A 23,652-nucleotide genomic window follows, 5' to 3' on the forward strand; every position below is an offset into this window, starting at 1 on the left:
TGTAGGGTCAGCCAGAAACTGCCTCCCTGGAGGTCCAGATGGGGCTGGGGCCTGGAGTGACTCACCTGTTCCTCTTCTTCTCTGGGGTGGCCTGGCAGCTGACAATGTGCTCCTGTCCAGCGATGGGAGCCGTGCAGCCCTCTGTGACTTCGGCCATGCTGTGTGCCTTCAACCCGATGGCCTGGGGAAGTCCTTGCTCACGGGTAAGCCCCGCCTCCTGCCTCCCTCCCCGACGATGACAGTCACCACTAGCCTTCACGAAGCATTAGCCTTCTCCTGTGCTTTCTGTAATAGCAGTCAGAGGTGTGAACCCTTTTTCTCCACCACAGTATTTCAGCCCATCAACAACCCTAGGTTAGCAGAAAGCTTTTGTTACGCTTAAATGCAAGAATGAGTATCAGGTCCTCGTTTCTGATATTCCTGCTACACAGAGAAGGGAACGGAAAGGCTGGCTGCCTCTCATCCAGCCTTTTCTGGGTGGCTCGGCTCCCAGCCTGTGGCCTCAGCCGTCCTGGGCCTCTGAGCACAGTTTCTGGAAGCACAACACGAGGGCTGACCAAGAAGCCTGGGCTCTGTAGCTAGAGAAGCATCTGTTTTTAACTTAAATCTTCTGATTAGTAAAGTAATCCACATCCATTGTGACATATTTAGCAACTACAGAGTGAAGTGGTGTAGAAGAGGAGGGAAAAAGGAGCTACCCTGTTCCTCTTGCCCAGAGACATAATCACAAACATTGTAGATCACTCCTTCCATCTCCTTTTTTTCTTCCTGTACCTCGTTAAGGCCATTATAACACAATTCTGCTCTTTTTTCATTTATAGCGTTCAGCATAAGGTTATTTCCTCTTGAGCAAAGGAAAATCAACCTCTTATTTATTTATTTATTTATTGAGAGAGAGAGAGAGAGAGAGAGAGCAGGGAAAGGGCAGAGGGAGAGAATCCCAAGCAGGCTCCACAGTGTCAGCACAGAGCCCCGTGTGGGGCTCGAACCCACGAACTGCAAGACCATGACCTGAGCCGAAACCATGAGTCAGACACCCAACGGAGCCACCCGGGCACCCTAGGCAAAAACCTTTTAGAAGTGATTCTCTGACAGGGCACCTGGGCGGCTCAGTCAGTTAAGTGCCAGACTTCGGCTCAGGTCATGATCTCATGGTTTGTGGGTGCCAGCCCCGTGTCAGGCTGTGTGCTGACAGCTCAGCGCCTGGGGCCTGCTTCAGATTCTGTGTCTCCCTCTCTCTCTCTGCCCCTCCTCTGCTCACCCTATCTCTCTCACAAAAATAAAAAGCATTAAAAAATTTTTTAAGTGATTCCCTATCATTAGAGGACTGTCTTGGTCATTCTGAAGATGTAAATTGAACACAGACACCTGCCTATATTATGAAAATAATTTCTTTTCTAAAATCTTTTGCAGAAAGTAGAACTAAGCAAAAATAAAAAACACAGATCACCAGAGTGGGGGAAACAACTTCCTATCTGGTATCGATCCTTCTAGTCTGCCTAGAAGTTCGTTTGGTTGTTTGGTTGTTTTTGTTTTTTTTCACTTGCTAACATTGCGGGAACATCATACCATGAGTTAGTCTCCTGCCACATAATTTCGAATGCCCAGGCCCCTCCCCATTGTTAAAAAAGCACTCTAAGAGTTTGGGCCAATGGGTAGAGCCCATATTTTGGGTGATGCCTTCTTCGTGCCAGTCTCCAGGGGAGCCCCTGCCTTAGCTCATCCCCGGCAGATTTGGGGTGGAGGCTTTCTCTCTACTCGAGGCCCATTAACAGAGACAAATTCAAGGTATCTCGGGAATTGACTGGTGGGGTCACTGCCAAGGCTCTTGCCCCCCAGAGTTCACGGTTGGCTTTTCCGCCTCGCCTCACCCCCTCAGGGGACTACATCCCTGGCACAGAGACCCACATGGCTCCAGAGGTGGTGATGGGCAAGCCCTGTGATGCCAAGGTGGACGTATGGAGCAGCTGCTGTATGATGCTTCACATGCTCAACGGCTGCCACCCTTGGACCCAGTACTTCAGAGGGCCACTGTGCCTCAAGGTCAGTGACAGCATGCGGGAGGGCCAGGAGGCCCACGGGCCTGGGACTGCAGACTTGGGGCGGTCCCCATTTTGGCTGCTCTTCCGTGACCGATGGGAACAGGAAGAGGCCTCATCGTAAACGTGGGAGCCTCACTAAAACACTTGCCACCCAGATCGGTGGGCCCAAGGGGACATCCCAGGTGAGGGATCTCCTTAGGTTCGTGGCAGGTCAGGGCTGTCTTCCACTCGTACGCTGGGTGCTGGGAAGTGAGTGGGGGGTGGGGGGGTGGGCAGGCCACACACGTTGCCTTCTGACCCACAGATTGCCAGCGAGCCGCCGCCTGTGAGGGAGATCCCACCGTCCTGTGCCCCTCTCACGGCCCAGGCCATCCAGGAGGGGCTAAGGAAAGAGCCTGGGCACCGCGCGTCTGCAGTGGAGCTGTGGAGGAAGGTCAGCCTGGCCCTGCAGCATGGTAAGAACCCCACACCGGCTGCAGGGGTGAGAGAGTCAACACGGCCCATACCGACCCAGCACCAAAGAGATTCTCGCCGGGACATGCCGGAGGGCCCGCACTGCAGGGTCGTTTGCAGGAGAGGAGTAGGCTCAGTGGCCGGTCCCTTGCTGGGAGACTGGAAAGGCCAGAGGCAAGGGTGGTGGGCAGGGTGGGCCCCGTGGAGCACCACGCAGCAGTTAAAGCAACCCAGTGGAGCAGAGCAACCTGGCTAGATTTTGAAACCGTGGTGTGCTGGGCAAAAAGGAGACAGACAGAGCGAGGCCTAGAACACGATACCTTTTCTGTAAACGAGATATTGAAAAATAAAAACAACACACAGTTTGCAAGAACACGATCGAACCCAAAGTGACACAGCAAATATAATAGAAGGTCACGGGGCGGGGGAGGGGGGAGGGGGTGGGCGGTGCAGGGGAGAGGCAGTGGTTATGGGAATGAAAGGGGAATAAATAAAACAGGAGAGAGATCCTGAATGCCCCCCCCCCCACAAAACATAGATGAACTGCCCCACCCTGCCCCACTCCAGAGAAAGCGTGGAGTGTGGGGAAGAAGGGGTAAGAGAGATGGGGGCGGGGCGGGGCGGGTGGTCAAGGAGGCCAGTGTAGATGGGAACTCAAAGTTGGTGTTACCTCGGAGCTGTGTGTAAATCTTTACCATTTACAAAGTCCTTCTCTGGAGTCAATTCTGGCATTTTTAAATTTGTGACGGTTACCTAGAAGGAAAATAGAATAAAAGACAGAAATACCATCCTGTTCCCACTGTGGGAGGCCGTCTTACGGAAGAGGCCGCCTCCGAGACCGCAGCGTCCCCTAGTGGGGCAAGAGCCCTCCGTCACTGCTTGCCTCCAGCCCTCTGCTCCGGAAGGGCCACCTGGCCGGGCCTGTTTGCACCTCACCGCCTGTGCTCTGTTTTGTAGTGGGAGGTCTGAGGAGCCCTTGGAGGGGAGAGTATAAAGAGCCAAGACATCCGCCGCCACACCAAGCCCATCCGCCGCCCAGCCAAGGCCACTCTCCCCGGACGCCACAGGCCCAGCCGAGGGAGCTCTCACCTGGGGCTCCGGGGCCCCAGCCAACCGAGGACACGACAGGCGGGGCCCCTAAGCTCCAGCCTCCTCTACCCCCAGAACCCCCAGAGCGGAACAAGTCTCCAAGCCTGAACTGGGGCAAGGAGGAGTCTGGAACATGGGAACCATTACCTCTGTCCTCCCTGGACCCGGCCCCTGCCAAAAACCCCAGCTCGGCGGAGCGGAAGGCGACCTTCCCAGAGCAGGAGCTGCAACAACTGGAAATAGGTATGGGCGTCCACGGCTGCGACCTCTGGGTCCCCGCGCACAGACCTGGGCCTCCCCCAAGGCCCGGGCTTCATCCCCTGCGCAGCCAGCGTGGGCTCTCTTCTAGGCCCTTCCCTCAGAGGTCAGCTCCTGCGGTCCGTGCAGCCCCACACACAGCCGGGCCGGGCCACTCCCGGTCTTCCACAGCCATCCTCTGCCTTCCTCTCCAGAACTATTTCTGAACAGCCTGTCCCAGCCGTTTTCACTGGAGGAGCAGGAGCAGATTCTCTCGTGCCTCAGCGTCGACAGCCTCTCTCTGTCAGACGACAGCGAGAAGGTAAGCCGGCCGGGGACCCAGGGCCGGGGCACGGAGCTTTGTGTCCAGCTGGTGAAGGGGCTGTGTTCAAGTAGCGGCGAAGGGAGGCTGGTGGGGGGGTCACCCCTTCCTTTTGGAAGGGCTCCCCACCGGGGCAGGGTGTCGCGCTTTCTCAGGATGAGCCAATCCGTCTCCAACACACCTGGGGAACTGGGGAACCGTTTGGCTACTCGCGATCGTGGGGATGGAGATTTGGGCTTGGGGCCCCCTAGAAGTACTCTTCACCCCCCCCCCTCCAGACCCCAGCTTAGCCCCAAAAGTGCCCAGTGGGGCCACGCTCCAGCCCGGGACACGAGCGGTTCCTCGCCCCCGAGCCCTTCCGCCCCAAGCCCCATCAAGGCCAGAGATGGTTCCCCAAGCCCAGGGGCCTGAGTTGCGCCCCCTCTTGTTTCAGAACCCGTCAAAGGCCTCTCAGAGCTCGCGGGACACCCTGAGTTCCGGTGTGCACTCATGGAGCAGCCAGGCAGAGGCTCGCAGCTCCAGCTGGAACATGGTGCTGGCACGGGGGCGGCCCACCGACACTCCAAGCTACTTCAATGGTACACCCCAATACTTGCCTGCCCAGCTGCCCCCACAGCACCTGATCGGCCTGCGACGAGGGAGTCCGAGGCAGTTTATGTCCCCCTTCTCCTGGCGCAGCTGGGGAAGGGAGAGGAAGGCACCGGGCGCCCGGACTGGAGGAGCCTGGCCACGAAGTCGGTCTAGAGCAAAGGCCCTGATTGCCCCAGAGCCTTCCCTAGTGGGGCAGTCAGTGAAGGACCTGGCCCCTCATGGGTTGCCGATGGAGTTCTAGAAGGCCCCTGCTGTGGGGCACAGAGCGGTCTCTCCTGGCCTAGCGTCAAGAAGTAAATAATGCCTTCCAAGGGGAACAGGAGGAACGAGGCCTTATGAGCATTTAAAAAAAAGAAAAATTTTTTTAATGTTTATTTATAATTTTTGAGAGAAAGAGAGCACAGGTGGCAGGGGGGCAGAGAGAGAGAGGGAGACACAGAATCCAAAGTAGGCTCCAGGCTCTGGGCTGTCGGCACAGAGCCCGACGTGGGGCTCGAACTCACGAACCGGGAGATCATGACCTGAGCCGAAGTCGGCCGCTTAACCGACTGAGCCACCCAGGTGCCCCGACCTCGTGAGCATTTTGATCGAGAACTCCTCAACAAGTTTGCGGGGATCCTCCTCTGGAATTTAAAGTTATTAAGACGAGAAAGAAAACATACATGGACTTGTTTTCAAGGGTGGCTGCGTAGGCTATGTCGTGATTTTGATAGAACGAGGGTTTCGTCAGCTCCCACTCTTACCAGGGCCGGTGTGACACATGGCATCAAGCCCCCGTGGCCTGGCCGACGGCTGTCCCAACTGAGGGAACATTACAGCCTAAGTTGCCCACAATCTAATTTAAGAGTCTCTGTTTCCACTTCCTTTTTGCTTTGTGTGCAGGTTGGAATACTAGTTCCCCATAAGGGCCAACCTTAGCTCTTTGCATTGTGCGGGCCAAATTCTAGATGTTGACAGAAAATTACCAGGAAGAGCTAGCGGGCGTAGAACATTAGGGCCACTCCAGCCTAAATGTCACATCGGCTTCCTCACAGCCATCCTGCGTCCCTCTCCGTGGGGCTCCTTACAGAGAGCCAGCAGCCACTCTCCTGATGGTCACCTTGCCTGCCTTCTAGGTGTGAAAATCCAAATACAGTCTCTCAACGGCGAACACCTGCACATCCGGGAGTTTCACCGGGTCAAGGTGGGGGACATCGCAACTGGCATCAGCAGCCAGGTAAGGGGACAGGTGCACACTTAAGAGGCAGGGTCCCAGAAGTCAGTGTACCTGGCCCAGCCCTCCAGGGGGAAGGTTTTGAATAAGTAGAAATGGCACTGTAGGGAATAGTTGACTTCGGTTATCCCCCAAGGGCTCAGGGCAAGCCCCGCGGTGGTGACTGAGGGGTCCCAGGACGTACCCTTGGGCTGGTTGAGATTCTCCAGAAAGAAAGGCAAGAGTATGCCTTCGGGACAACCCACCTGGCTGGAGGGAGACCTCCGCTTTGCACTTCTGGGCAGCCCCCAAACCCCATGCTGCGGTCTCAGGCCTGCTGGTTTGCTCTGCCCCCAGATCCCAGCCGCAGCCTTCAGCTTGGTGACCAAGGACGGGCGGCCCGTGCGCTATGACATGGAGGTGCCAGACTCGGGCATCGACCTGCAGTGCACCCTGGCCCCTGATGGCAGCTTTGCCTGGAGCTGGAGGGTCAAGCATGGCCACCTGGAGAACAGGCCCTAACCCAGCCTTCCACCACTGGCTCCGCTCCACCGGAAGCGGCCTGCCTTCTTGGTGTCAGTGCCGCCCCCGACACACGGGCTCAGCCTGCTCCCGGGGACCCGCCACCCTGTGGCTCATTGGTGGGACTAGGGGTGAGCAGAATGCCTCCCAGGATCTGCTGTGTCCTGCCTGACCCTGCCAAGAGAACGCCCGGTGCCCACGTGAGGAGGAGGAGGGAGGCAGGAGGCCGCTCCCCATGGGGAGCCAAAAGGGTCTTCTCTGCTCTGGTCCAAACAAGCTGGCCTGACCTGCTTAGATCAGTGACCACTTGCTGGCAATCAGGATAGAGCAGCTTCCGGCCTGGGTCAGGGAGAGGTGGGCGAGCCCCTCGGCCTCCAAGCAGGTGTCAGGGTGTCGAGTGTCCCAGGACCCACACCCAGGTCCAATGCAGGAGCGGGATGGCAGGCATACCCATCCCCGGATTAATGGGGAGCCCTCTGACCCCCTTGCCTGGCCATCGAACCCCCTTTTAGACCTAGCAACTTTTCTGCCAGAGTCAGGGAGGGAGGGAGGCCGGACACTGGAAGTCTCCCAGGGAGAACATGCTCATCATGTTGTTGCAGCACAGGTCCTGAGCCGAACTGCGCTTCAGCCAAGGACCAGAGGTGTCTTAAGTGAAATGGTTCTCAGTCCCCAAGCACATGTCCCTTTGCTGCCGGCCACCAGTCTTCCCCAGAGCCGCAGGCTCTGAGCCCCAGCACTGCTCCCGACTGGCTGGCACTCAGCCCCCTCATCTGTCAAAGTGAAGGGCAACGGGAGCCCTACCCGGCAGGAGCCGTCTGGAGCTGGGGTGTGGCAGATGTGTGAGAAAGCAGCAGCCGCAGGCACCCCCACCCATCCACCCCCCACCCCCACCCCCCGTTCCTCCCGGCCACGGCTTGGAACATCATGCACACCAGCTTCCTGAGACACAGCCCCAGCATCACACTCACACCAGCCCCGCCCTGCCCCTCGTCCAGGGACAACTGCCAACTGCACTTTGCACTCTGATGACCTCAAAGCACTTTCACGGCTGCCCTCCAGGAGGGCAGGTCAGTGGCTCTGCACGCGCAAAAGCAGGCCAGGAGATGGGGTGAAGGGATTCAAGTCTTGACCTGTCTTTACGCGCACGACCCCTCAAACCTCCGTTTTTCTTTAAGATGAGCCCCACCCCCCACCCCGTTGCCCCAGCCCTGTCTTTTCTTCAGTGGGGGTGCTGATCAGGACTCATGTAGCATTAATCAACTGTGAATCATTGTGTGGGGGCCTGCCAGCCTCTGCTTCCAGGGGTGAGGGGTGGCCCCTGAGATCCCTCCTTGGGAGAAGCTCGTCCCCATGTCTTGCCAAGGCGGCGTCTGTCCAGCTATCCACATCGAGCCATTCTCCTCCCCATGGAGGGACCCCCAGCCCCCAGGACGTGAAGATCTCCAGCCTTGTTACTGCATAGTTCAGGTTGTAGAGAACTCTTTGTAAGCAATAAAGTTTGGGGTGACGACAAACGTGTTAGGCCGTGGCTGTCCCCACTCTCACCTGCCTACTTACAGAACCTACTTACAGATCCTAACAGCTGCCTCCCTTTGCCTTCTTGGTGGGATCTTCCCAGGTCTGCCCTTTATTGTGGGCAAGGACTGTTTTCAACCCTTGAGCGAGGTCACTCTTCCCCCTTCCCCCTCCCAGTGGGAGCTTCCAGGCCTCCTTTTGGCCTATCTATTCAGACCAGTTAGGCAAAATGCCCCACCTGGTGGCAGTAGGGAAGCCCCTGGCCTGGGGGGGGGGGGGGGGGGGGGGGGACCAGGAGCCCAGAACAAAGACTGCCCCACCCACTCCTGTCCCTGAGGCCTGGCTTCCAGGGAACAGAACCGGGAGCCAGCCTAGACTCCCAGCCCTGAGTGACCAGAGTTGACTTGCCAGGAGTGGGCTCCTGTCTGAGGATGAATTCCACCCACCCTCCCCCCACACCCCAGGCCGCCCTGAGCACATGGTGCCTTGTCAAATCTGGCTGCACACCCCCGGAATCCTTGCTCAAGTATGTGCGCGTGCCCCAGGCAGGTGCAAAGGCCATCCAAGCTTACCGGTCGCGGCCCTCTCTGGGACTGCTAGGAAGAGCCAGTCTTGCGTCTTTGGAGAGGGCTGGGGCTGCGGGGGTGGGACAGCCTTCTCCGGAGGACACCTCCCAAGGGCCGCCCCGCCAGTGAGCCGGGAATCCTGAGCGCTGTTCCCTGTCCGCGGGAGGGTCGCGGCAGGGGCGTCACAGAGGCGGCGACATCACAGGCGCCGGCGCCCCCCCTCCAACCCCCAACCAAAGAGCTCACTGGAGGCGGAGGGGCAGCAACCAGCAGCCCCCTCCCCGCCTCCCCGACAGAGCCTCGGTCAGCATGGGGGTGACAGGTGGGAGTGGGCTGGCGCGCGGCTGGGCCGGGCGCGCCGAGGGATTTTTCCAGGTGGGCGGGGCGGGGAAAGGGGTAGGGGCGGGGCGCGGAGCAGAGGCGGGGATTCGGCCCGGGGCCCCTCCCCCCTGCCCCCAAAGCCCCTGACTGCCTAGAAGGAAGGTCGACCCCAGCCGACAGTCCTCCGCCCTCTGACTACCACGCCCGGCCTGGGCCTTGCGAGGTGCACAAGCTTGTGACCCAGGGCTCACATGCGCACCTGGGAGTACAGGCCATTCAGCAGAATCTTGAAGGGGTTCTGGGCACACGCCAAGAGTGGCCTTGTGCCCAGGAAACAACTCAACGAATTATCCCAAACTGCTGATGACCCTAAAATCCCTTTCAGTCGTTCCTGATGATTGGAGCCTTTGCAGGGAGAAGCAGTGGGCTTCAACAGATACTGAGCGCCTCCTTTGTCCTTTGCACTCTTCTCTGTACCAACGGGCAAAGCGGGTTCCACTGAAATGGGGGCCTTCTTGGGACCTTCTCTCCCAGGAGGACACGGGCCAGCATTAAAAATGTGCCAAGGGCCAACAACCAGAGAGCTTTTCCCCTTTCCAAACTTGTGGAGTAACAAATTGATGCAGACACCTTAAATCACTCCTGTGACATTTACGGCACCCCCTTCAGCCTTTGTGTTAGGCCCTGAGTCTGATGAGTTCACTAAAAATTAAAACGTGGGTTAGACAGCTAGGTGTGTCACAGAGAAGAGGACTCAGGAGAGGTGAGTTGGCCTGTCAGGAGTGAGTAGGATTTTTCCAGAAGAGAGACTTTCTTGGTATCTGAAGTAGCCTGTGCAAAGGCACTCAGGCACAAAAGGGCCTGCTTGCTGTGCTCTGGGGGAGCGGGCTTTGGGGCTGGATACCAGGAGATGCCAAAAGAGAGCAGAGGTCAGACGACACAGGATCTTTGAAGCCACTCTGCAGTCTGGATGGGACCGAAGGCAGGTGTGGCGCTGCGGGCTCACTCTGGGGTCTTTAAGAAGCCCGAGCTGGAGGGAAATGTGGCTGCAGTGCTCCAACTAGAAGCCTAAAGAGATTGCAAAAAACACCGTGGTGGGCCTCGTGGGCTTTGGAGCCAGTCAGACCCAGGGTCAGGTCATGGTGCTGCTCTTAACAGCTGTGTAGCTTGTGCAGTTTCCTCATCTGTGAAAGGAGAGTCACGGCCGCTTGAGCCTAGAGTGGCTGTGAGGATAGAACATACGGGAAGCACTCAACATGGAGTGTCAGTGGGTAGTAACTGCTAGGTTTGTGTTGACTTTGGTGTTGGGAGCTGAGGAGAGGCAGTGGGGGTGGAGAAAGGGACCTGCACAAGGTCAACGTCAGAAGTAGGGAGGTCAGAAACTGGGGAAGGGAGGGGGGGAGGGGGTCACAAATAACCCAGGTTCCTAATTTGGGCAAAAGTTTGAAGGATTATCGGGGAGAGGGGCTTATCAGGAGTTGAGTGATTGGGAAAGAAGACGGGTCAGGCATGCAGAACTGTGTTGGCCACACTAGAGTCTGGACACGCAGGGTGTCAACTTGTGAACAAATGGAGGACAGGCCACGTGGTTTGGCAGGGCGAGAGGGATGAGGAATGCAGTTCTTCGCGCAGACTTCTGCCGACCATCCACCTTGCAGACTCTGTGTGCGGGGGCATCAAAGAATCAAAGTGGGCCACCCACACACTCTGCCCATCTCTAATGAAGGGTCAGCAAGAGGTCCTGCACTCAGAGGTCTGCAGGGGCAGGGCAAGCGAGACTGGAAGAGAGGCCGCGGGGTGGAGTCCTGAAGGTCTCCAGGAAGCAGTAAGCCCCGAGCGTCATCTCAACAGAAAACAAGGGACATTTCGGAGACAGGAGATATCTAAGGCTCTGACAAGGGAGAGGTCCCCTTAGGGAGAAATGTGCAATTGGTAACTGGAATTTGAGTTGAGAGCTCAGGAGAAGAGGGAATAAGAAATAGAGATTGGAGGGTTTCCTGTGTTCTAAGCCACGGACTTGAAAGCTCCAGAAGGCAGAGACTGGATGTTCATCACTGTATCCCCTAGAACATTGCCTGGCCCTTAGCACGTGCATAATATTAAATAGTACTGAAGAGCTTATTCAGTGATGAAAAGCAAGTATTCCCTATAGCACACCCCTGGTCTCACTCAGAGCACCCACAGTTGTTTCATTTGAACTGTTTTTCTGCCTAATTGCCTTCTTATCTTTCTACAAACTTCCAGACTCTTTCTTGGTTTATCAATGCTAGACATTATCACCTTCCTGCTCTAATGGATCCACCTGCCCCCATCTTCCCAACATTATTTTTAGATCTGCTGATGCCTTTGTAAGTTTAATATACTCCTATATTTATTTTTTATCACTTTAGACAGTATCTTTTGATATCACACATAGTAAGATGTTCTTAGTGCCCCTGCCTTTCCCTTCAGCTTTCCTCCCTGCCTTTCACCTCCCAGCGTCTCTAACCTGTATTTTTACTTTTTCAATATCAAGGTTGGTAGCATTTACACTGCCCTATAGCCACAAATATGTTTTCCAAATTTTATTTATATGTTGCTTCTGAGGGTTGAAAATTAGTAAACAGGACTTACGTTATTGTGACTACGTAACTACTGTTTACTGCAGAACCAGGAAAGGTGCTACAATGACCTTTTCTTTCTCATACAATTTTTTGTTTTTCCTGGAGTTTCTAGTTGCCTTTGCTTATATTCTTTGGTGTATCATAGTCTTAGTTTTTACCAACCTCTACATCTAGTCAACTATTCTATAAGATTTTCTTGATTTCAGAAATCTACTGCCCCAAACCCTTCATCTTCTTGCCTCTGTACAGATAACATTCCTAGGACTTAGCTGCTTTCCTGGGGTGGACACACTATTTCCTTCCTAGGTCTCTTGTTTTACACCTGTATTTTGTTTTAGCACATTCTCAAATAACTTCCTAAAAAAAGAGGAAGCAAATTTCCTGAGTCCTTCCATGTCTGAAATGATAAGTTGGCTGGATATAAAACTATAGATTAGGGGCACTTGGAGTGGCTCAGTTAATCGACTCTTGACTTTGACTCCAGGTCATGATTTCACGGTTCGTGGGTTTGAGCCCCGCATCAGGCTCTGCGCTGACAGTGTGGAGCCTGCTCAGGAGTCTCTTCGTCTCTCCCTCTCTCTCTCTCAAAATAAATTTTTTAAAAAACTGTAGGTTAAAAAACATTTTCCTCAGAATTTTAAAGGCAACCATTGTTGTTAACTCTGCCGCCTATATAATCAGTTCCCCTCCCCTTGTAGGTGACTGGTTTTTCCACTTTAGAAGCATTTAAGAATTCCTTGTTCCCAGTGCAATGAACTTTCACAGCAAGGATCTTTTGATATGTCTAGTGCTGGGCATTCACTGAACCCTTTTAAGCCAATGACATCACTCAGTTCAGAGAAATTTTGATTTTTCTTTTCTATATTCTCTATTCTTTCCGGATCTCCTTTTTATTATGACTCAGAATTGGACTGTCTCTTGGTCCTTTTCTCTCACTTGATATTTTGGTTCCACTTTCTGGGATATTTTGGTTCTACTTTCTGTGAAGATTTTGTTTTATTTTCCGATTCTTTTTGCCAAAAGCTCTTTTCCTAATTCTTTTTTAATAGCATCCTATTCTTGCTTTTTGGTTGCAACATATATTGTTGAATATGTACATCTCAGAATCTCTTAAGATTTTAAAATACTTTTAAAGCTCCTTTCTGTCTCCCAAATAACCTCTGGTCTTCTAGAATCACCTTTTCTCTTTCTCTGACAATTGCATATGGGTAGCTTCGTCAAATGTCTGATGATGCTTAACTGTTCATGTTTAAGAGTGAAATCATAAAAAGCTGATTGGGAACCTGTGACTGCAGGAGTGATTGCCGGGCAGATATCACTTTAGGATGATCAGGCAGGAACCAGATATATCTCTGTCCAGTTCAAGAAGATCAACAAAACTGATAAATCTCTAGCCAAACCGAACAGGACAAAAAGAAAGAAGACAAAAGTTACCAATGTGAGAAATGAAAAAGGTGACATCACTACAGAATCTACAGATATGAAGAGGACAATAGAGAATATTATGAACACCTTATGCCAATAAATTTGCCAACTTAGATGAAACGGACAAGGAAACTCCAGGCCCACATTCACAAGCTTCACCTGTGAATTCTACCAAATGCAAGAAAGAAAGAATACGAATTTTATACAGACTCTTCCAGAAAATTGAAGACAGAATACTTCCCAACTCATTCTATGAGGCCAACATTATTCTAATACCAAAACCTGACAATATAAGAAAATTATATACCAATATATTTCATGAACCTCATGAGAAATTTCTTTTAAAAAGTTAGCAAAGCAGGGGAGCCTGGCTGGCTCAGTCAAAACATGCAACACTTGATCTCAACGTCATGAGTCTGAGCCCTGCATGGGGTGTAGAGATTACTTAAATAAATAAATTTAAGTAAGCAAATCAAATTCAACAATGTATAAAATGATAATACACTGTGACCAAATGAGATTTATCTCAGGAATGCAAGGTTGATTTTAACATTAAAAAATTAATTTATTTCACCATAAACAGAATATAAAAGAATTATTAACAGAATAAAATATAACATTGTTCATATGCTATAACATGTTATATATAACGAATAATATACTAACAGACTATGAAAGAAAAACAGGAGCGCCTGGCTGGCCCAGTCAGAAAAGCATGCAACTCTTGATCTTGGGGTCATGAGTTCAAGCCCCCCATTGGGTGCAGAGATTACAAGAAAGAAGGAAAGAAAGAAAGAAAGAAAGAAAGAAAGAAGAAAAGGAAGGAAGGAACAGAAAGAAAGAAAGAAAAGAAAAGAAAGATATACAAAAGAGAAACCATATAATGATCTCAATAAATGCAGAAAAACCATCAGGCAAAATCTGACCTCTCTTCCTAATTAAAAACTAAGTGAACTAGAAATAGAAGGGAGCTTCCTCAACCTGATAAAGAGCATCTATGAGAAAAGCTACAACTAACGTTGTACTTAAGTATAACAGTATACTTAAATACTGAAGGCTTTCTCCCCAAGGTCAGGAACAAAGCAAGGGTGTCCACCCTCAATTTTATTCAGCATTGTACAGAACATTGTTCTCAGTACAGTAAAGCAGAAAAAGGAAATAAGACACATCCAATTTGGGAAGGAAGAAGTAAAACCGTCTTGTGTCACACACATTGAAAGTAATCTCTATGCCCATCATGGGGCTTAAACCAAGGACCCAAGATCAAGAGTCACATGCTCTACCAACCGAGCCAGCCAGGTGGTTACAAGGTATACATTTCTATATACTAGCAACCAGCAGTTGGAAATTGAAATTATTTCACATACTACAGAATGTCACCTGAATCCCTAATAGAACATTCCCAAGTTGGGCACAGAGGTCCCAAGTTGAGCCAACCTCAGAATTTTGTTTCCAACCCCCAGAGCTGCTGTGAGGTTCACACCATAACACTTTCGCTTCCTAGCCACACCCCAGTTGTTGTTCGTGGAACGGTTTAGGCTGCGGCTGTTGATTAGATTGTCCAGGGAAATTTTGTAGGGCGAGCAAAGGTTCTGAGGTGAGAGGCCTGGAGAACAGCAGCACTGGGGTCAGGTGGAGTTGGAAACGGAGACGTGGGGAGGAAGCTAAGGGAACGTGGCAGTTGAATTGGTGGAAGATGTGGAAGAGACCACTGAGCTGGCTCTTGGGAGCCCCTCTGTGGCAGTACACTCCTAGCCCGGCCACGCAGGTGATCCAAAGCGATGCCCAGGCCCAGAAGGAACATGGATGCGCCCAAATCCCAGTCACAGAACCAACCTCTACATCTCTTAGGAAGAAGCCATGCACACTCTGATCCTTTGGATATAATCTTGGGAGCAATTCTTCTCGGCCAGAGCCAAGGTCACCATTTCCTGCCACACTCCAGGCTCAGGGGGGGACCCAGCTTTCCCGCTGCCATGACAACTCCACCATCAACCCCCATCTACTACCCGGGGGGAGCAGAGAATGGGACAGCCTGGTGCCCCTACCCCCCAGAGGATGAAAAACAAGCTTCCTCCATAAAAGATGCGAGCCTCCAGGGAAATGACTGGGGTGGGGGAACCTTCCCCAAAGCGTTGCTCAGCCTCTTCTGTAGGAGGTGATCGGAACCCAGAAACCAAATACCTGTCAGCATCACTTCAGATCAAATCCCTAGGGTGAGAACCTCGGCCTGCAGTGGGGGGGGTGGGTGACCCCAGGATGTGATGGAGTGAGGAGCCTGGAGGAGAGAAAGGGCTTCAGGGTAGGAGAGGCCGGGATTAGGGTGAGCGGCAGATCTGAAGCCTGGCCAGAGAGAGTGGAGAAAAGGGGGCAGAGGAGCAGGAATGGAGGGAGACGAGGAAGGTTCTCGGGGGGGGGTCCCACGCAGTTACAGGCTCCTGGGTAGGAAAGTATGCAGGACAGAGGAGTTGAGAGTTTCTGGAGTCAAATCTGCATCCAGTTCCTGACATCAGCAACTATCAGCTGAGGGACCCTGGGCCAATGAACCTCTTCTCATTTTTTGTTGAATCAATTGAGATAAAGCAGAGAACGTGCCCCCACACAATGCCCGGGCAGCCTCGTGGAGGACGGTGATGGATCGGGGAGAGCTGCAAGAAAGGCAGATTCGGGTGTGGAGGGGAGCAAATGTGGGGCGCGGGGCTGGTGACCTTGGTAGGGAGAGCAGGGAGCCGAGGGGCAGGACGGGAGAGGGGAGGGTGAATGGGCTGAGATGGGGGACAAGGAGGGAGGCAGACACCTGCCTGGACTCCAGACCGCCCCCCACCCCCTGCCCTGGGACTGTCCCCGCTTGCACCTCCCCTGCCCTCACTTCCTTCTCCCTGCCAGGTGCCAATGGATTTCCCTGCTGTGGCAAGGAGTCAGTGGACATTGTGGAGACACAGTGAGAGCCAGTCCCCCACCCTCCGGGACCACCAACCCTTACCCCTGCCACCACCGCCAAGTCTTCGTATACTACGCCCCCCCAAGCCGGGATCTCCCTCCATCTGGCTTCTTTCCAAAATCTCCCCAGGGGCAGTAGCCAGGCCAAAAGGTCGTGGGGGGAGTCCTACTACCCCCCGCTTCTTCTTCTGCCTCCAGCCCCTGACATTAGTGAAGGACTGAGGGGTGGCAGGGCACACGGGGGGACATGGAGGGACTGATGCCTTCTCACTGCCTTGCTCTGAGGACAGAGCTACCTGAGGTGAGGGTGGGCAGATGCCCGAAGAAGGAGAAGGAGTCCCTGTGGTTGAGCACTGAGGGCAGGGGCCCAGATGGCAGCAAACTTCCAACAAGAACTGAGGGGATCCTACACACGCACACACACACACACACACACACACACACACACACCTCTGCCTTTCAGATCTGCCAGGAGGAGGGCATTATCCTTGAGCTTCTCCTTCTATAGGGAGCCAGCCTCTGGGCAGTGGCCACACTGACTCACTGGAACACTTGGTTAAAATGAAGCCTCCTGGGCCTCACCTCCAACTGACTGGGGTCCCTCTTTGGGGCAGGGGGCAACCTGACAAGCTCTCCAGGCACTTCCTAAACCCACTAATGTCTGAACATAGCTCTCCGGTGGATGCAGGGACAGTGAGGGGAGTGGATGTGCCAGAGGCATCTTGCCAGGGAGCGAGGCCGGGGGCCTTGAGGCCCCCAGAGACCTCCATCCTCCTAAAGCATCCCACCCACCCCACGGAGGCCTGTCATCCACTCTGTCTCCTTCCGTCGTAGGGGCACCATAACCCAACACCAGTTCCAGCTGGCACAAGAAAAAGAGGAGACTGAGGTAACAGTGGGCCTGGGGCACCTCTTATGGGGAGGCGGTAGGTAAGGGGCAGGATTCTTTAAGGCCCGTCTTCCCCAAATCCCTGACAAGTCTGGGACCCTGGACAGGGCACGCTCACGCACAGCCACCCTCCCGCCTCCCCGCCCCAGGGAGGTCTCTGCAAAGTGGCACGTGTAGGGGGGGAAGCAAGCAGGGAGGGGGTAGGGCAGTGTAGGGAGGAAGGCAGGAGAGGGGGGCAGGGAATTGGCACCAGGGAGGACCTCAGGGCCAGGGGCCTCCCCGGCTTCATTTGAAATGTTTCAGCCGGAGAAAGATTTGCTAGAACTGAAGCCCGTGCAGAAAGAGGACCTGGACCTTAAGCCAAAAGTGGAGCTGGAGCCCGAGCCAAAGCCCAAGGACCCTGAGCAGCAGGAGTATAGGACAGAGTTCCTCCAGCCCTTCCCGCAGCAGGACATCAGCCAGTGGAGCGTGAGGTCCAATTCCAGCTACCTGAGTGCTGCCGAGGAGGGCAGGGCGTCCGCCAACCATCGCTCCATCCGCGTGCAGACCTCCAAGCACCTCTTCTGGGCAGACAAACTCATCCAGGCTTCTGAACACAGCCTGCAGCAGGCGGTCGGCAGGCAGCTGGACAAGAAGAGTACAGGTAAGGCCACCAGCCATCAGGACCAGCAGTCCAACCTCAAGGACGCCACGTGCTCCAAGCAGCAGCTCCAGAGCCCCCACGCCCAGCCAGCTCCTCCGGCCGCAGACGCCCAGCAGCCACCGGATCCCCACCCGGCCTCCCCCAGTCCCTCACCAGCCATTGGCCTGGCAGAGCTGATCAACTTTGCATCTTCCTTGGCCGTGGCCTCCTCCAGCAATATGGACTTGCCCAAATTGGAGCATATGGTCAAAGCTCCACCACAGAAGGCCGAGGCACCTTCTACAGATCCTGCCGTGCCACCGGCCGTGGACCAGCCGGAGAAGGAAGAGCTCGCTAAGGAATGGCTAGAGAAACCACTTGAAGCAGGGGAGCCACAGAAAGCTTGGACGCAGGAAGACAAGAGCTTCCCCCACTCTTACCTTGACTTCAACAAGCCGGGGGTCAAGAGGGCCACCATCGAGGGGGAAGTGAAGCTTCTCCAGGCACCGACCATATCCCCTCCGCCTCAAGGAGCCGTGGAAGAGTAAGCGAGGCTGGCCCACAGCTCCCCAAAAGAGCAGGGTGTGGGCTAGGATGTGTGGGTGGGCCCACTCTTCACACAGCTGGGAAAGTGGAATGAGGGGCCGGGGGAGGGGATGGGGTGGCCTGTGATGTCGCAATCTCAGTGGCCTCATAAAGGCTGCTGGAAACAGGGTTCTGGTGGACTGAGGCGAAGTGCCAAGGCCAGGGCTGGAGGAGGCCTGGGGATCATGGAGGGTGAGCACTCCTGGGCTCGGGCAAGGACCCGGGCTCGAAATGGGAAGGGCCATTCTAGCATTAGGAAGTTTGATCACCCTCGTCAGAAATGCTCAGGCTAGCATCTGCCCTGCTGAGAACCTGATGGCCCTGGGCCCGGGACACACCGTGGACTAGAATGTGAGGGAACAGGGTTCTCCAGCACCCCTTTCTTCCCGGTGACAAACAGACACAACAGAAGGTCAGCTGCCCATCAGCGCGCAGCAGGAAGAGGCCCTCTTACCCCCAGGGCCCTCCTCGCAGAGGCCTCTGGGATCACCCCTCTCCCGGACCTTCCCACTGGGCCCCAAGTGACATTTTCTCTTTTACGTTGCAGCTCACTGCCAGGAACCAGGAAAGGGAGTCCATTATTGCTGAAAATCCATTTTAAGGTGTCGTCCCCCTCTTCCCCAGAGAAATGACTAGACAAAACCAGTAAAGCCTCCAGTGCTGCCCCCGGCTCAGACTTTTTGTGCAAACACTCCCGGACTAGTGAGCTCACCCAGCCGCGGCGTCCCGGTCTCAATTTTTTAGGGATGCCACCCTCCCCCTTTTTTTAGCTACCCTAGCCCCACCTGCCCAACCCACCCCCAAGGGCTCTGCCAGCCCTATTTGGCCCCTACTCACTCCCCACGGGTTGTTTCACCTCACTCACACCTGTCCAGAGCTCTCAGCTGGTCAGCAGAGAATCATGACCAGTCTCAGGGAGGCCTCGGTGCCCTCTCTGAGGCTTCAGGCTTCTTAGGTCATGATGTGGGGCTTCCTCTTGGCCTAGAGGCAGGGGCATGATGGGATCATCTTAGGAGAGAGCCTCCTGGAGGTGGGCTGGGCAAGTGAGGAGGTGAGTCTGAAAGGAGTTCTTCCTGCTCGGGGAAGGGATGGTGTCCAGGGGCTCAAAGGAAGGGAAGAGAGCAGCCAAAGGACTGGCCGTCCAGGGCCACAGCCTTGAGCTGGAGGTGTCTCAAAATGTAGGGGAGAGCCCGTACGTAATGGCGCACCTCCCCATGCGGTCCAGACACACACACACACACGCACCCCCATCCGCTGACCCCTAACATCACACAGGCACGCACATCCGTACATCCGCCCACGGACAGTCCCACGCATGCCGTGTGCACAAGCACACATACACGCACAGGCCTGTGAGCCAGACACACGCAATAAATGTGCACACAAATGCACAAGCCTCCCCACGTTGGGGAGGACAGCCAATGTGGGGAAGCATCTGAAAGAGGCGAGATGGCAGCAAAGGAGGGAAGGGAATTCAGAATGTGGGGAAGGACATGGGCGTGAAAAGGGCAGTCAGGGAGAAAGGGAAGGGAGAGGTGGAGCCATAGCTGGGGCCCTGGTCAGACTCCAGACCTGCTGATGCCAAGGCTCCTGTCAGGTGAAAGCCCAGGCTTGCAGGCCCTCAAGAGCCTGCCCTGCCTTGAGGGGGGGCCAAGTAGGGGAGTGCCCAGGGCCTAGGAGGGTGCGATTAGGAAGGAGTGAACAGTTGGGAATGGGCCAGGGCCAGAGGAGGGGAGGGGCGCGGGCAGGAGACTGGAAAGAGGAAGAAAGAGAAGATCCAGAGGTATCTGGGGAGGGGCCGGGCCGAAGTGTCACGTGACCGTTGGGCTGCATCTTCCTGGAGTATCTGTAAACTGTGGTTTGTAAACTTGCATAGTTTGGAGGAGGAGATCCCTCTCTCCGGGGAACCTGGGTTAAGGTGGGCCACGGCCCTACCTTGGACTATCCTCCTCCTTCCCATGCCCTGACTCTGGGACTCTGAGGCCTGCTTCTCCCTGGGCCTCTGCCAGCCTGTGTTAGCTTCTGGAGTGGAGTCGCAAACTCAGATGCCTTAATCTGGGCAGAGACGCAAAAGAGTAAAGCAGCAGGTTCCCCAGCAAAGAGAAGCTGGTTTGTGGTGAGGGAGAGAGCGCACGCCTGTCTAAAGATGTTAAAGTTCACCCCAAAGCCAGCTTGGGGGCGGCGGGCCTGGGGCGCTGGACCAGCCTCAGACCCTGTGACTCTGCCTTTCAGGCAGCAGAAGGCAGAAGACCAAAAGAGCCCCGTCGTCGGCACAGAGAACGTACAGGTGACCAAGGCTGGTGAAGGGTCTGCTAGTACAAACTATGCCCCCAGAATCCTCTAGATAGGGGACCGTGGGAGCAGGCTGGTGTGCGGGTCCTGGAAAGAGGTAGAGCTGAGCACCCACAGGCCTGGTCCCAGGGCCCCTGGCGCCCGAGCACTCGGGTGGGTGGGCAGGGCCCTCAGCCCTGTCTTCTCCCTGCCTCCAAGGCCTCCACAGAAGCCTCGAAGACTGCCCCCACCAGACCCAGGAGAGGAGCAGCCCTGCAGGATGCAGAAGGGGAGGCCGCAGCAGCCTACTGCCCTGCTGACCCAGGTGGAGCCAGCATCCATCAGGGCCACAGGGGCTGAGCAGGCTTCCCCGAGGGCCAGGGAGTGCAAGCGCCTTGCAGCTACCCGTTTGGTGCAGTCTGGCTCAGGTTCTGGGTCTCAGAGGTAAGGGCAGGGACTGGAGACCAGGCCTGGGGTGCTGGGTCTGGGGCAAGGCCTGCTTGGCCCTGGCATCTCTCTGCAGCAGGTGTAAAGGCCTTTCCAACCTCTTCCACCCGAAGCAGAAGCAGCTGTGCAGACGAGAACCTGCTACCCATGACACCCCGGCAGCTGGCAGGTGAGGGCCCCAGAGCTAGGAGCGGGAGGTGGGGTGGTGGGGGGTGGTGGTGGAAAATTAGGGAATGCTTGGAGCCTAACTGCAAGGGGTTGCCTCCTCCAGAGGCTGGGGTCACTGTGAGAAGTTAGTGACCATATTGTAACTGTCCTTCAATGCCAGTCTAATTGGTTAATCTTTACAATTCCAGGGCTCACTTGTGTGTGTGTGTGTGCGTGTGTGTGTGGGAATGGATTGGTGGATAAAAAGGTATTTGGATGGTGGGTGGATGGATGGATGGATGGACAGGATGGAAAGAGGAAGGAGATTGGGAGAAAGGAAGGGAAAAAAATTAACCTGAGTTCCCCACCCCCCTGGGGTCTGGGGCAGTGGGGTTAGGGGTAGAAGGAACCACTTCTACATTTGGGGACCCCAACGCCCCCTCTAAGGTCATGCCCTAATAGTGGCAGGATCCCTCAAAGCAGAATCATTTTACTCACCATCAATAATTTTCAGTGCCCGCTGCATGCCGGGTCCCAGCAGGGCCCCTGGAGCCCCAGAGCGTCCCAGCTCCAGAGCCAGACTGCCAGGGTCCAAAGCCCAGGCTTGCCCCTACTGCTGGTGTGACCTTTGACATAAGTTTTGAATGTTTTTTCACACAGGCATATCCGAACATGAGTTTGGGACATGAGAATTGAATGGGGACTTTACACACAGCAGCCACTGCTGTTCTTTAAATGCTATAATGCCCCAGGGGTTGGAGTGACCCGAGCCTGGAGTGATTCAGTCCCATTCTGAGCTTGGAGTGGGTGGATCTCTGGGCCCCCGTGTGTGGTTCACCTTGCTGCCGGCCTCCCTCCCTGCCCTCAGCGTTCCAGGAGATCTTCAAACTATTCAGCCCCAGCCCGACAGGCACTGTGGACATGCGCAGCATGAGAGCTGCCCTGCGCCACGTGGGTATCCAGCTGAGCCCTCAGGAGATGTGTGAGGCTCTGCGGCAGGCAGACCTGGACGGTGGGTGCCCCCATCCCTGGCCGCTTGTCCTCCCCCTCCCCCGCTTCTAGTCCTGGAGGCTGCCTCCTCTGCCCACAGAATCCCTGGCCTGGTCCTATTTTAAATCCCCTCTTCCAGGAAGCCTGCTCTGATCAACACATCTATCTCATAGCCCCTAAACACTTCTGCTCTGTTAATACTCATCCTGACTTGGGGCTCCCCGCAGGGCAAGGACTATTTTTCTCCCCTATTCAGCTGGGGTTGATGTTTGGCTAGAAGTGGGACTGGAGTCTCTGATGTCCACAAAGAACTGCAGGCAAGCCCCTAAAGCATATGTGGTGTAGGCCTTCTGCAGGGGAGGTGTTCCCAGGACCCCCTCCTCTCTCTCTTCCCAGGTGATGGAACTGTAAGCTTTAAAGACTTCCTGGGTGTCCTTACCGACAGCTACCGCCTGGCTCAGTGCTTGGGTAAGGAGCAAGGGCAGTGGGTGGGAATGGCCTGGCCTGGGGGAAGCTTCCTCCTCACCCTCCCCCAAGATCTCTGCTCCCAGGCCAGGCGAGGAACAGCCGGTTCTATGACCCCCAGGGCCTACAGACCCTGTTCTTAGAGATTCTGTTCAAGCTGATGAGCCAGGACTTTGTCCCCCACAAGTCGGTGCAGGAAGTGATGAGGTAGGCACAGAGTCCCCAACTTCAGGGCCCAGGATTGGGGAGGGGCAGACTCTGCCCCATGCAGGGGTCCCCTGAAGTTCCTGCCGCAGAGACGGGAGCCCTGAATTCTGAGTCAGTTTCCTGGGTCCCAACTTGCCCCAGGCCAGAGACAAGTGGCTTCCTGTCCTGCTTTGGTTTCCCCACCTATGAGATGGAGAGGACTGGGGGAGGCGGTGTCCGAGAAGGCTGCCCCACTCTCTCCTTCAAGCTACTACACCAAGAAGCAGCGGGCTCTGCGGCCGAACCCAGGCTGGAAGGACAGGTGGCGTGACCACAGCGGCTCCGCGGGCGCTCCCGGGGGCCTCACCTTCTTCTGCCAGGCGGCGCGCCTCAGCGGCCTCTCCAGCAACGAGCTGGAGCTCTCGCTGCACAGACTAAACAAAGCGGATGAGCCCCGGGCCGGGCAGGAACCCGCTGGAGGCCGGGGGGGGGGGGGGGGGGGGGGGGGCGGGGGGACCCTCACTCAGGACCTGCTGTCAGGACTAATCTCTCCTTTTTCTCCTACCGGTTTGCCCGGTCCAGGTGCGCGCAGCCCCTACTCTCAGATCCCTAACTTGGCGAGGCAGACACCGCCAGAAAACAGGAGGCAGAAACGAGCCCCGCGCCCTAACGTCCGACTTCTCAAGTCCTGCCAGCCCAGCAGCCACAAGCTTGGGCCCAACCAAGGGTCTCTCAGCGCCGGTGAGAGCAGATAAAGGGGGCGGGGCGAGGAGGGGCGGGGCTGTGGATAGGGGCGGGGCAGGCGGAGTGGAGGCGGTGCCGACACGGGGAGGACAGGAGTAGAGTGGGAGCTGGACTCCCAAGAAACCGGGACCAGGCAGACGGAGAAGTAATCCGGGATCACTCGGGGGCGTGACCAAGGGTAGGGCGGAGCCTACGAAAAAGGGGCGGGGTGCCCAGGTAGGAGGCAGGACTGGCAGAAATGGGACTGAGCGGGTAGAAAGGCTAATCCAGTCTCTAAGGGGAGCTGCCGGCTTGACCCTCCGCACGCCCCCTCCGCCCTCCCACAGAGTTCGTGGGCCAGCCAGCAGACCACGTGCGCCCCTCGAAGTTGGCTCCCTCGCCCCCAACTCTAGTGCAGAAGCAGCCCTCCTCCCCTTCGCCAGCCTGTTTGCAGAAATCTGCTATGAAAAACGTGTACAAGTAAAGCGTTTGCGGAGAAAAACAGG

At 55.4% G+C, this 23,652-nt stretch overlaps 2 protein-coding genes and 1 long non-coding RNA gene across 6 annotated transcripts in view; 2 read left to right on the forward strand and 1 right to left on the reverse strand.

The window, feature by feature from the left end:
• The window catches only part of MAP3K14 (mitogen-activated protein kinase kinase kinase 14), a 44,419-nt gene extending 36,454 nt beyond the window's left edge, over nucleotides 1–7,965 (forward strand). Inside the window, exons 9-16 of the mRNA XM_058704481.1 lie at nucleotides 99–203; nucleotides 1,880–2,043; nucleotides 2,347–2,497; nucleotides 3,453–3,827; nucleotides 4,037–4,143; nucleotides 4,577–4,721; nucleotides 5,850–5,950; nucleotides 6,284–7,965. Coding sequence (XP_058560464.1) covers nucleotides 99–203; nucleotides 1,880–2,043; nucleotides 2,347–2,497; nucleotides 3,453–3,827; nucleotides 4,037–4,143; nucleotides 4,577–4,721; nucleotides 5,850–5,950; nucleotides 6,284–6,448 — 1,313 coding nt within the window. The 3' untranslated portion in view covers nucleotides 6,449–7,965. The remainder of the gene's footprint in view (nucleotides 1–98; nucleotides 204–1,879; nucleotides 2,044–2,346; nucleotides 2,498–3,452; nucleotides 3,828–4,036; nucleotides 4,144–4,576; nucleotides 4,722–5,849; nucleotides 5,951–6,283) is intronic.
• On the reverse strand, nucleotides 7,561–8,682 carry LOC131497852 (uncharacterized). Its single transcript, XR_009255182.1, has 2 exons — nucleotides 8,539–8,682; nucleotides 7,561–7,931 (listed from the first exon to the last, which is right to left on the reverse strand). It is a non-coding gene; the product is annotated as an uncharacterized LOC131497852 (long non-coding RNA).
• A 71-nt stretch (nucleotides 8,683–8,753) lies between these two features.
• Nucleotides 8,754–23,648, forward strand: SPATA32 (spermatogenesis associated 32). Of its 4 annotated transcripts, none has more exons than XM_058704482.1 (15): nucleotides 8,754–8,854; nucleotides 15,768–15,822; nucleotides 16,656–16,710; nucleotides 17,014–17,876; nucleotides 18,465–18,519; nucleotides 18,903–18,960; nucleotides 20,150–20,204; nucleotides 20,408–20,632; nucleotides 20,749–20,804; nucleotides 21,651–21,794; nucleotides 22,169–22,240; nucleotides 22,324–22,444; nucleotides 22,692–22,869; nucleotides 23,005–23,164; nucleotides 23,494–23,648. In XM_058704482.1, the coding sequence occupies exons 1-15, from the start codon at nucleotides 8,842–8,844 to the stop codon at nucleotides 23,628–23,630; spliced, it is 2,247 nt and encodes a 748-aa protein (XP_058560465.1). In that variant the 5' UTR covers nucleotides 8,754–8,841; the 3' UTR covers nucleotides 23,631–23,648. The 4 variants fall into 4 exon arrangements, with proteins under 4 accessions (XP_058560465.1, XP_058560466.1, XP_058560468.1 ...); XM_058704483.1 differs by having other exon boundaries at nucleotides 20,752–20,804; XM_058704485.1 differs by lacking the exons at nucleotides 22,692–22,869; nucleotides 23,494–23,648 and having other exon boundaries at nucleotides 23,006–23,158.
• Nucleotides 23,649–23,652: the final 4 nt, after the last annotated feature.

The sequence above is a fragment of the Neofelis nebulosa genome, chromosome 16 (assembly GCF_028018385.1).
Source record: "Neofelis nebulosa isolate mNeoNeb1 chromosome 16, mNeoNeb1.pri, whole genome shotgun sequence".
NCBI lineage: Eukaryota > Metazoa > Chordata > Mammalia > Carnivora > Felidae > Neofelis > Neofelis nebulosa.